General features: G+C 41.7%; 1 protein-coding gene across 1 annotated transcript in view; it reads right to left on the reverse strand.

The window, feature by feature from the left end:
- LOC133381070 (complement C4-like) overlaps positions 1 to 5,564 on the reverse strand; it is an 87,866-nt gene extending 82,302 nt beyond the window's left edge. Inside the window, exons 1-2 of the mRNA XM_061619550.1 lie at positions 5,513 to 5,564; positions 1,405 to 1,534 (exon numbers count right to left, since the gene is read on the reverse strand). Of these exons, the coding sequence (XP_061475534.1) occupies positions 1,405 to 1,534; positions 5,513 to 5,549 (167 nt within the window). The 5' untranslated portion in view covers positions 5,550 to 5,564. The remainder of the gene's footprint in view (positions 1 to 1,404; positions 1,535 to 5,512) is intronic.
- Between the last annotated feature and the right edge of the window lie 7,797 nt (positions 5,565 to 13,361).

Here is a 13,361-nt window from a genome sequence, read left to right on the forward strand (position 1 = left end):
GGGGTTAGATTATATCCCATTTTTATTGAGCATTAATTCTGCATTTCATTCTTATTTGCTTGAGGGGTGTTTATATGTATTCCCATTCATCATTCGTTCATCCCACACTTTCCAATGCATTTCCCTGTCACTCTCCAAACCACAAAGAGTCTGCATCTTTTTTTAAAGGGGATTTGTTGCTCTAAACCAACAGAACTCTTTCATCTACTTTAATTGTGCAAACCTCAATTTCCCAGGATGCACTTGAATTCTTCCTGTAAAATACGGATAGTTTGGAAGCACCCTAAAAGAATTTAGCTATGCTATAACCCTTTCCACAGCTACTTAAGAATAAATCCCATTGAATTTAGCGATGTTAACTTCTGAGTAAAAAGCCTAAGATTGTGTTGCATATCACTTCATAATGACATAATATTGTGTAAAATAAATCTAATCAATAACATTGATTAATAAAATTGTCAGTAACACATTAAATAAAGTTTGCCACACTGAACAAGTTTGGAAAAGATATAGATTTCTTCCCATTATTTAAACATTTGTGAGCAGCAGGTGTTTAGATAACCCTGCTGTATTACTTACATTACATCCTCCCTACCTATTTTGCAGCTCAGCATCTACAACATAAAATATTATTTGTTGCACAAAAAATTACAGAAAATTATGTCTCCCATAAAACAATGCATTAAAATAAAGCAACATAATCCAAAATTAATTATATTTAAAGAGGAAATAATTTAGGCTGCATATACACCGTGCATTTAAAGCACCTTTAAAACACATTCCACCAGCCAGCCACCCGCTGAAGAATCCTAGGAACAGTAGTTTACCCCTCACAGAGCTACAATTCCCAGCACCATTAACAAACTGCAGTTCCCAGGATTTGGGGGGGGGCAGATGTCCTTTAAAGGTATAGTATGCACACGGCCCAAGTCAGTGGCATTAACCTTTATTTCCTGTGGTTATAACTTGTCTTTCTCCAATAAGGACCAAAAACAAGTCATTCACAGCACAATCCTATACACAAAAGTAAGTGAATATAAGATTGCAGCCTAAAACTGTAACATGATTGAAACAGCTGAAACCAGAAACCAGGAAAATTTAATAGCCCCTGGTATGCAGATGCCTTTAAATAAAGCAAGGCTTACCACCTTTTTATGACAGAGCTCCTATGGTTTTAATCCCTTGGCAACACGTACATCCAACAGGTAATGGTTTATGCAGAGAGCCAGTTGCCATGTCAGAATCAACTTGAAGGCAGTCCCAGAATGGCTTATGCAGCACCAATGAAGAAACCTTAACCTGTTGAACTTCTGCACTGAAGCACTTCCAGTAGCTATTAAGTGAGAGAGAAGCCCGGAAGTGGATTGGATCCCCCCAACACACATCCCTGTCTAACATATTCACCTTGGTGCTCCATGGCTAAGAGTTACCAAAGCCCCCATCCATGTTAGCCAGAGAGGCGCCCACTTCCCAGAGGCCATCTCTGGACTGTTGTATCCGTGCAAAGTGGATGTTTCTTCTGCTCTGACTGAGGCTGCAAGGGGAAGATGTTGCAATTCAGATGTTGCAATTCAGTCTTAGGCTGGAGAGAAGAGACGGGGTTGGTGGCTGTTGTGATAATCATTAATGACCCAAGGCCCTGCCCTCCAGAAGGTGCTGGTTAAGTCAAGATACTTTGGAAGTCATCCAGCAAAAAGCAAAAGCAAAACCTAATAAGAAGCGGTCAAGGCACTGCACAGAGTGAAAGAGGCAGATAGGAATAGAGAAGAAATTCAATTCAGTTCACATTTAAACGTGAATCTACCCAATTCACATTTTTCAGAACAAGACTTGAACTGAAACAGGACTCCTTCGAAACTGGCACTTCCCCGCATTTCGCAATGGAGTTCGGGCCAGTCACATAATGTGTACAAAAGTGCACACACTAGGGGAAAGTGTACATAAACATGCATATACTAGTAAAAAATAACATACAGAAATGCATTATATTAGGGAAAAGGTAAATAATAGGGGAACTATGCTTTGCAAAAATGTGTGTATTAGTCAAAACAGCATACAAAAATTTATTAGTAGAAATATGAACTAAAATGCTTCTGAGTATTCACGACGACACTGTAAAAAAATCACACAGTGGTGTGGAAATGCAGAGAACTGAACCTTAGATTGGAAAAATAGGAAACCAAAATTTAGACAGTTGCCAATCCCTAGAGACAGAAATATAGAAGGGAACTGTGAAAAGACACAGAGTCCATTTAGGCCTGAATATGATGACTTCAGAACCTTCTGACCTGGAGGCTGGATCACTACCAATCAGGCATGCTCTAGTTGCATCCTGTGTTGAACAGGAGGGTGGGATAGATGACCTCCAAGATCCCTTTCAACCCTGTGTGTTGTCCATTTCGGTTCTCTGTAATTCTAATTTCCCCCCCAATTTTGAACTAACTTCTTCAAATTTCTGCAGCAATTTCCAATTTTGAAAAAAATCCTCATGAAAATTAATCAGCATTTTATTGTGAATTTCTCTTAATAAACACATTTTTGTATGCAGTTTTGACTAAAGCACACATTTTTGCAAGCAACTTTAATGAGTTTTTAAATCTTATTTTCACTTTTGTATTTATTTATTTATTTATTTATTTAATTCAATTTTTATACCGCCCATAGCAAGGCTCTCTGGGCGGTGTACATCAAATAAAAACAGTTTACATTCAGTTTAAAACCAGCTGGTCATCAAGTCAACAGTTTAAAACATACAACAAAAACTAAGAATTAACATAATTAAACACATATTAAATACAAATCAAAGGTAATTAGAAAAGGATACAACATATAACTATCTTTACAGCATTAAATACGAAATACTAACTATTAAAATACTAAAATACTAAAAATACTAAAATGCCTGGGCAAAGAGGAAGGTTTTTACCTGGCGCCGAAAGGATAGTAATGTAGGCGCCAGGTGTACCTCGTCAGGAAGGGTGCTCCATAGTTCGGGGGCCACTACCGAGAAGGCCCTCTTTCTTGTAGTCGCCTTCCGGGCATCTTTCTGAGTAGGCACCCGGAGGAGGGCCTTCGATGTTGAGCGCAGTGTACGGGTAGGTTCATATCGGGAGAGATGTTCCATCAGGTATTGCGGACCCGTGCCATGTAAGGCTTTATAGGTCAAAACCAGCACCTTGAATCGGGCCCGGAAACATATAGGCAGCCAGTGCAAGCGGGCCAGAATCGGTGTCACATGTTCCGACCGCTTGGTCCCAGTTATTAATCTGGCCGCTGCATTCTGCACAAGCTGCAGTTTCCGAACCGTCTTCAGGGGCAGCCCCACGTATAGTGCATTGCAGTAGTCCAGTTTCAAGGTTACCAGAGCATGAACAACTGAAGCAAGATGTTCCCTGTCCAGATACGGGCATAGTATGTGATTTTGCCACTCTGGGCTCCTTTGGGAGGACAGGCAGGATATAAATTGTAACAACAACTATTATTATTATTATTATTATTATTATTATTTATTAAATTTATATACCGCCCGACTAGCAATAGCTCTCTGGGCGGTGAACATAAAATAGCATAAAAAATACAATAAATAACAAAATAATACTAAATAATACAATCAAAAATCCAATACAATAGAATAACATTTTAAAAAGTAAATCAAATTAACTTAAAATGCTTCAGAGAATAGGAAGGTTTTGACCTGGCGCCGAAAAGAGAGCAGCGTCGGCGCCAGGCGTACTTCCTCGGGGAGTACTGTTCCATAGTTCGGGGGCCACCACTGAGAAGGCCCTAGATCTCGTCACTACCCTCCGAGCCTCCCTGTGAGTTGGAACCCGGAGGAGGGCCTTCGTAGCAGAACGTAGTGTACGGGCCGGTTCATATCGGAAGAGGCATTCCGCAAGGTATCGTGGTCCCGCACCGTATAAGGCTTTATAGGTCAAAACCAACACTTTGAATCTGGCCCAGAAACATATTGGCAACCAGTGCAAGCGGGCCAGAACAGGTGTTATGTGCTCGGACCGCTTGGTCCTTGTCAGCAATCTGGCCGCCGCATTTTGCACTAGCTGTAGCTTCTGAAGTGTCTTCAAAGGTAGCCCTACGTAAAGCGCATTACAGTAATCCAAACGTGAGGTTACCAGAGCATGTACCACTGATGTAAGGTCCTCTTTACTCAAATAGGGGCGTAGCTGGGGCACCAACCAAAGTTGATAGAATGCATTCCTAACCACCGAGGCTACTTGAGCCTCAAGTGAGAAGGAAGGGTCTAAAGAGACTCCCAGACTACGAACCCGGTCCTTTAGGTGGAGTGTAACCCCGTCCAGGACAGGGTATATATCCACCATCCGATCAGAGAACCCGTCCACCAACAGCATCTCAGTCTTGTCAGGATTGAGCTTCAGTTTGTTAACTCTCATCCAGTCCATTGTCGCGGCCAGGCAACGGTTCAGCACATCAACAGCCTCACCTGAAGAAGATGAAAAGGAGAAGTAGAGCTGCGTGTCATCAGCATACTGATGACAACGCACTCCAAAACTCCTGATGACCTCTCCCAAGGGCTTCATGTAGATATTGAAAAGCAAGGGGGACAAAACTGACCCCTGCGGGACTCCATATTGGAGAACCCGCGGTGTCGAGCAATGTTCCCCAAGCACTACCTTCTGGAGACGACCCACCAAGTAGGAGCGGAACCACTGCCAAGCAGTGCCTCCAACTCCAAATTCCGCGAGCCTCTCCAGAAGGATACCATGGTCGATGGTATCAAAAGCCGCTGAGAGATCTAGGAGAATCAACAGAGTTACACTCCCTCTGTCTCTCTCCCGACATAGGTCATTGTACAGGGCGACCAAGGCTGTCTCAGTGCCAAAACCAGGCCTAAAACCCGATTGAAATGGATCTAGATAATCGGTTTCATCCAATAGCGCCTGGAGCTGGCCAGCAACCACTCGTTGCCCAGGAATGGAACATTCGCCACTGGCATGTAGCTGTTAAAATTGTCTGGGTCCAAGGAAGGCTTTTTCAGGAGTGGTCTCACCACTGCCTCTTTCAGACAGCCCGGGACCACTCCCTCTCGTAAAGAGGCATTTATCACTTCCTTGGCCCAGCTACCTGTTCCATTCCTGCTAGTTTTTATCAGCCAGGAGGGGCAAGGATCCAGTACCGAAGTGGTTGCACGTACCTGTCCAAGCACCTTGTCCACGTCCTCGAGTTGAACCAACTGGAGCTCATCCAACAAAACAGGACAAGACCGTGCTCCGGACATCTCACTAGGATCAACTGCTATAACTTGAGAGTCTAGGTCCCGGCAGATACATGAGATCTTATTCTGGAAGTGATCGGCAAACTGATTACAGCGGGCCTCCGATGATTCCACCGTGTCCGGAGGGTTTGAATGAAGAAGCCCCTGGACAACTCGAAATAGCTCCGCTGGGCGGCAGAGAGATGATTTAATAGTGGCAGCAAAATGATGTTTTTTAGCTGCCTTAACCGCTCCTACATAGAGCTTAGTCGAAGCACTAACCAGCGCATAATTGTATCCGTCGGGAGTTCGTCTCCATTTCCGCTCAAGCCGCCTCCTATCTTGCTTCATCGCTCTCAGCTCCGGAGTATACCATGGAGCTGTATGAGCTCTACACAGGAGAGGGCGTGCAGGAGCAATCGTGTTTACAGCCCGGGTCATCTCCGTATTCCACAGAGCGACCAGGGCTTCAGCAGGATCGCCAGTCCTATCAGCCAGAAAATCCCCCAGAGCCCTTTGAAAACCTTCAGGATCCGACTTCCGGGAAGGGTGACTTAGCCTGTGCCTGCTTTTGAGACGGGCTCCTGCCTCAAAAGAAGCTTATTCAGATATATCAGTCAGTTTTTTCTTTTTTTTTGACTGATTAAACTTCTCCCGGGTAGGGAGAAACGAAGAGATTAACCTCAAAGCCTATTTTTGTTGGGACGACCAGATCTCATTAATTTATGGGACGAGGTCCAGCCGACGAAGGTGGGACGGATTTTCAACAGCAAGCTCTATCTGATAAAGCGAACGTTCACCTTATCTTCTAAGAGAGAACGCACTAACAGGCAAGCACCCTTCTTTCTATATTTTTCTTTTATTTGACTTAAATTGTTGCTGTTTAAAAGAGATTTGCCAGATTGATCGGTTTTTGACATCTCACTGGGGAGCCATAACTTCTCTCTGCTACGCACTAATTAATAGCTTATCTCTGTTTTTGTTGCAAAAAGCTGTCCTGGATTTGCATTCTAAAGATATACACAGAAGAGGGATTTCTATTCCAGATTTTTATTTTGAAGAATATTATATTGTCTGAGACTACTCTCTTTTTGGTCTATTTTTTTTTGACGAATCTGTTTCCTGACGACTGCCATTAATTGTTTTGATCCTGGGAACTGCATTTTGTTTACTTAACTATGGAGAGATAAGGCTGTCTGCTCTGTTTATACTGTGATGTCACCAAGTTTGGAGTATTAACCCAATTGTTGCTGAAATAAGAAGTGGTTTTCCTATATTTTTCTTTTAAAATGGCAATTAAGAAAGTGGCTGAGAATCTGGAAATAACTATGTTTCAGAAAATAATGGATGAGATTGAGATAACGAAACAAAACCTGCGACAGGGTTGTAAGGAGCTGAAAATTGAATTGAGTAAAATGACGCAGGAGATTAAAGATATAGGGGTCCCTGTGAGAGAGGTGACCCTGGAAGGGGTCCCTGTGAGAGAGGAGACCCCGGAGATTGGAACAAACGTGGAACAGGAAAAAGATTTGGAGTCTATGGACTTTAGAAATAAAATCTATTGTTTGGAGACACAGGAGATTAAAGACATAGGGGTCCTTGTGAGAGAGGAGACCCTGGAGACTGGAACAGGGGTCCCTGTGAGAGAGGAGACCCTGGAGACTGGAACAGGGGTCCCTGTGAGAGAGGAGACCCCGGAGATTGGAACAAACGTGGAACAGGAAAAAGATTTGGAGTCTATGGACTTTAGAAATAAAATCTATTGTTTGGAACTCAATGTTATCTCTGAAGAAATTAATGAAGATTCTAGAGATAAAGTTATCAATGGCATGGATAATCTTCTGGACTGGAATGATGTGATGGAGCCCAATATAGAGAAAATCTATGGAATTAACTGCAGCCATGTGACAATGGAAAAACTTTCAAGAGATGACCCAGTGTATTTTGAAAAAAAGAACAGAGATATGATTTTACAGCAGTATTTCAGCAACCTATTCAGAATGGATGGCAAGAAAATATTTGGGATAGAGGTAATTCCCATCAGACTCTTACTATATGACTATGGCTTTGACAGCAAGATTATTATGGAATACTGATAATGGAAGATTGGATACCGAAATTACTGGACTTAACAAGACTACTGAAGATGGAAGATGGAAAATGGAACTAATAGGGATAATAGAATAATGGCTACTGAAATTACTGAACCTAACAGATTCTGATGTGATGGATTAATTGAAATGTTTATTTTTACTATGGTTATGACAATAAGATTATCATAATTAGTAATGAGATGGATTAATCGATATGCTTATCTGGAAAAAAAAAATTGATAGATATATTTCTTAAAGAATTGAAACCTCTCTTTGACTTTTTGTGGAAAGAATAAAGTAATGTTTATGAGATTTGATGATTAAGTAAGATAACTATTGGAGGAAAGTGATTTTATAATATGACTTAAGAGACAGGATTGTTATATATTATAGACTTATAACTGATCTGATCTTTGACAAATGGGAAGTCAATATTTTACTCTTTATTTTTTATTTTTTATTTTTATTTTTATTTTTATTTTTTTTTTTTGTTTAACTATTTTTGATTTTGTTTTTTGTCTTTGAATGTTTTATGATTTCGTCTTGTATGTTTTATGAAAATTTGAATAAAAATTATTGAAAAAAAAAAAGAAAACCTTCAGGATCCATTAGTCTCCGAGGGAGGACCAATTTAATAGGTCCCCCACCCTTGCAGAGGGAAGAGGTTACTGAAAGTCTAAACTTCAGCAAGCAGTGGTCTGTCCATGACAAAGGGAGTGTTGTGAAACTCCCCACATCCAGATCACTATCCCCATGCTCAGTAGCAAAAACAAGGTCTAGAGTGTGCCCCGATATATGTGTTATATATACTACTGCTACTACTACAATAACAATAATAATAATAATAATATCTTCACTTTCATGGACACTTCCCCCTAATATATGTAGCTTTCTACACATAGGTGAGAACTTACTGCAAAATTCAGAGAAATTTCAATTTTGAAGGATGACTGTGTTTTGGTTCACACATTGGTTTGAGAAATGTGAATTAGGTAATTTCTCATTAAAATGCAAACAAAATTGAATTTCTCCTCCTTTCCTAGTTGCAGCCAAAGAATCTGCCCTGTAAGCGCAAGGATGTCTGCCTGCACAATGCAACTTCCTCTCTCCATATGCCCCCCCACATCTGTTCTGGGATTTCTCCCACCTCTCTGGAGCATATGGAGGGGGAGAATGGGCATTTCCCTCCCTCTTGTTTCCTGGGAAGACTCCTGTGCCTTTAAGAACTGCATTATTGGCAGAAATCCAACTGGTTCAGTTTGTCCTTGAATGGGTGACAGGGACGGAGCATAGAATTATAGAATCATAGAATAGTAGAGTTGGAAGGGGCCTATAAGGCCATCGAGTCCAACCCCCTGCTCAATGCAGGAATCCAAATCAAAGCATTCCCGACAGATGGCTGTCCAGCTGCCTCTTGAATGCCTCCAGTGTCGGACAGTCCACAACCTCTCTAGGTAATTGGTTCCATTGTCATATGGCTCTAGCAGTTAGGAAGTTTTTCCTGATGTTCAGTTGAAATCTTGCTTCCTGCAACTTGAGCCCATTATTCCGTGTCCTGCACTCTGGGACGATCGAGAAGAAATGCCAGCCCTCCTCTGTATGACAACCTTTCATGTACTTGAAGAGTGCTAGCATATCACCCCTCAGTCTTCTCCTCTCCAGGCTAAACATGCCCAGTTCTTTCAGTCTTTCCTCATATGACTTTGTTTCCAGTCCCCTGATCATCCTTGTTGCCCTCCTCTGAACCTGTTCCAGTTTGTCTGCATCCTTCTTAATGTGCGGTATCCAGAATTTGAAGTAGTACTAAAGATGAGGCCTAACCAGTGCTGAATAGAGGGGAACTAGTACTTCACGCAGTTTGAAGTGTCACCTTCCTAACTTTTGACAGTCAGCTACCTGGGGCATAGGTGGGGGACCTGTAGACCCCTCCACCTGTGTTTGACTACAACTCCCATTAGCTCCCATCAGCATGGCCAGTGGGATGATGGGAGTTGTAGTCATAAGAACATAAGAAGAGCCCGGCTGGATCAGGCCAAAGGGCCAGCCAGCCTAGCATCCTGCTCTCACAATGGCCAGCCAGATACCTCAGTGGGAAGCCCCACAACCAGGACCTGAATGCAACTCCCCTCTAGTGATTCCCAGCATCTGGTATACAGAGGTGTACTGCCCCCGACAGCAGAAGAAAAACACAGCCATTGTGGCTAGTAGCCATTATAATCCAGCAGCATCTGGAGCAGGGATGGTTCTCTCAACTTCTCATTTTTCCATTCTTAAAGCCAGCACATTTCTGCAGCAATCTGCAATTTTTTAAAATAAAAATCCTCATGAAAATTCTCCAGCATTTTAGTTCAAATTTCTCCTAAGAAACACATTTTTGCAAGCAATTTCTCCTAATATAACACATATTTGTATCTGATTTTCACGAATATATCTGTTTTTATGCACACTTTCTCCTTAATATGCACATTCTTGTATACATTGTTTAGTTAGAGAACTGCACTGCAAAATTCAAATAAGCGTGAACTTTGAAGGATGGCTGTGTTTCAGTTCTCTTTTGTTTCGGAAAGTGCAAATTTGATAGATTCAGCTTTAAATACAAACTGAACCATATTTCTCCCCCATCCTTAATCTGGAGGGCTGCAGGTTTCTTATCTGCTGTGCTAAGGGTAAAGAACACCCTGTGAGGAGGGGGGATGTGGTGTACCCCCCTCCTTCCAGTCTCACTAAAAGCCCACGTCCCCACCCCCACCCCACCATGTCCACACTCCAAAAGTAGTCATTGCCCTGAGGATTTCTGGCTGCCTCTCTCTGACTTCCCTTCCTCCCGCTGCTGGGAACTTGCCCCACGTGATTTATGAGAAATCCACTGGCTGTATAAACAGAAATGTGCTCTTGGTTGGAAACCAGGAAAAGTTTTGCACTAGGGAGAGAGAAAGTGAGTAAGGCCACATTCACACCAGACATTTATTCTACCGTTATACCACTTTAAACAGTCATGGCTTCCCCCAAAGAATCCTGGGAAGTGTAGTTTGTGAAGGGTGCTTTGAGTTGTTTGGAGATATCCTTATTCTCCTCACAGAGGTGCAATTTCCAGAGTTCCCTGGGAAGAGAGATTTATTGTTAAACCACTCTGCAAATTGTAGCTCTCTGAGGGGTACAGGCGTCTCCTAACAACTTATCCCTTCACAAATTACCTTTCCCATAATTCTTTGGGCAAAGCTATCACTAATTAAAGTGGAATAATAGCGGAATGGATGTCTGGTGTGAATTAGGAATGGGTGAGACATTCGATTCAGTTCACATTTGAAGTCAAATCTATCAAATGTGCACTTTCTGAAACAATATGAGAACGGCCATCCTTCAAAATTTGCACTTATTTGAATTTTGCAATGCAGTTCGCCAACCAAGCAATGTCTACAAAATGCGTATATTAGGGGGAAATGTACATAAAAATGAATATATAAGTGAAAATAACAATACAAAAAATCACTTTATGACAAGAAATTGCTTGCAAAAATATGTACATTAGTCTAAACTGCCCATAAACATGTGTTTATTAGAAATTTACACTAAAAAGCTTGAGAATTTTCATGAGGATTTTTTTTATCGCAAATTGCTGCAGAAATATGGATAACTTGAATTTAAGATTAGAAAAATTAAAAACTGAGAGAACCAAAACTGACAGATTTTTCCATCCCTAGTGTGAATGTGGTCTTGGGGGATGGGGAATGGATCAGGATTCTGGGGGCATTGGTAGAGCCTGAAAAAAAATGGGGGCATCATAATCATGTCTTTTGCAGGGTTGATTAGCTAATCAGGTGAGAAGAGAATGAATCCTTTTCCCTCCCTCCATGGTTAATTAGTGGCTCATTAGGCATGCAGCTGGAGATGATATTAATTAGTGCTGATTGGGAATGAGGAGTGGAACCCCTAATAAATTCCCCCCTCCTGTCTCTCTCACTGGTTTTAATTAAGCAAAAGAGCCTTGTAATTAGAGGACTAATTAGCAGAAGAAAAATGAGCCAGCATGTCTTAGAATCTTATTGCTGAGCTGTTCTTGGACATGCTCTGCCATCCCGTCTGTTGCTTCTCCCACACACACACCAGTTTTGGTGGAGCCTCTCACTCACCTTACAGCATTCAGCCACAACACATTTGGGGAACTGTTCTGGGTATATGTTAAACGCCAGAGGTGTTTCTGAGCATACGTAGAGTGCATTTCCTTTGCTACTGAGTCAACCATGCTCCCCTGCCCTCATGCCATCTATGATGAGGAGGCATGGCTTTCAGGAAGCCGTGGGAAGAGAGCTGGGAGTTGAGTTACATCAAAGCTACCTTCTCCCCAGAGCACTGGCCCACCTGTGACCCTTCAGATGTTGTTGGACTCCAGCTCTTATCAGCCCCGGCCAACTTGGCCAATGGTCAGAGATAATGGGAGGCATAGTCCAGCAACATCTACAGGGCCATATGGAGCAGTTGGTGGGCAGCTCAGGGCCACATGCCAGTAGGTGTTGCTGAGGCTGGCCAGTCACACTCATTCTCACACACTCACAGCCACACTGAAGGCCTCTGAGGGCTTCAGTTTACCCACAATTCCCACAGGTGATTTAGGCCACATCCACTCCATACATTTAAAGCACACCACTTTAGACAGCCAGGTCTTCCTCCAAAGAGTGTTAGGAGGCATCTATTCCCTTCACAGAACTACCATTCCCAGAATTCCCTGGGAAGAGGGGATTGATTGTTAAATAACTCTGGGAACTGCAGCTCTGTGAGGGATAGGAGTCTCCTAATAAACTCTCAGCACCCTTAAACTACAGTTCCCATGGTTCTTTGGGGGAAGCCATGACTGTTTAAAGTGTTAACATAGTGCTTTAAATGTATGGTGCGGATGCAGCCCTAGATTTAGCATGGTAGCCTGTTTTTCTTCTCCAAGCTCCTCCATTCAGATCAGTTAACACACATTTCCTTAATGACAGCAGCCTGTCACAACACAAATACTGCTTGCAGCATAGCACAACATTAGTGAATAATTAAATATGTGGCCAGTTAACAATTAATTTCAGTCGTGGCAACCAAATCATGCTGCAGGAGAGAAAGAGGTCAAAGGAACTGATTTGGCGCACAATGTTATCATTCCAACATATCAGGACATGGTCTGAAGGCCTCTGACCCAGCAACCTTGCTGAAGGTAAGGAGGTCTCGGTTTGGTTGGCGTCTAGATGGAAGACTGACCGGGAACCCCCTAATGGTTGCGTATAATTCCATAGATGAATAGTGCAATACAAATGTCAAAAATCTCAATCATCATAATACGGATGTCAACAGGAAATAGAGTCTTCAGTGTTTTCAGCCCAGTCTTGTGGAATGCTCTTCCAACAGATTCAGCAGGCACCTTCAGTACACTGCTTTGCAAAAAATGCAAAATGTATATTAGGCAAAATTGCATACAATTTATTTTATTTAACAAAATTTATATACCGCTTGATTGTAAAAAAAAACTCTAAATGTTTTACAAAAATGTGCATATTAGGAGAAATTTGCACTGAAATGCTGATAAATTTTCATGAAGATTTCTTTTTAAATTGCAAACTGATGTGGAAATGCGGATAACTGAATATTGTAAAAATGGAGAGAAACCGAAATGGGCAGATTGGCCTATCCCTACAACTCATTTGTCAAGGTGGATAGTATTATTCATTGTTTTTATTCTTTGGATTTCTTACCTGCCCTTTATCATAAGGCCCCAGGGTAGGTTACAACAATAAAATATACAATTATAAAACAAATAAAACAATTACAACCATAAACAATAAAAGTGTAAAAACAATTTAAAACAGTTCCATATATAAAACAATGAAAGACAATTCCATATATAAAAACAATACAAAAATTTAAAAACAGTTCCAGATATAAAACAGTTAAAATAGTACCAACACAAATGCAGGCTGGGGTGAAGATAGTACCTGACCAGATAAGTTATTTTGGCACTTGAGAGAGAAAATTCCACAAGCATCTCTCCTCCCTAGCAGTAAAAA

The sequence above is a fragment of the Rhineura floridana genome, chromosome 3, assembly GCF_030035675.1.
Source record: "Rhineura floridana isolate rRhiFlo1 chromosome 3, rRhiFlo1.hap2, whole genome shotgun sequence".
In the NCBI taxonomy this organism is placed as follows: Eukaryota; Metazoa; Chordata; class Lepidosauria; order Squamata; family Rhineuridae; genus Rhineura; species Rhineura floridana.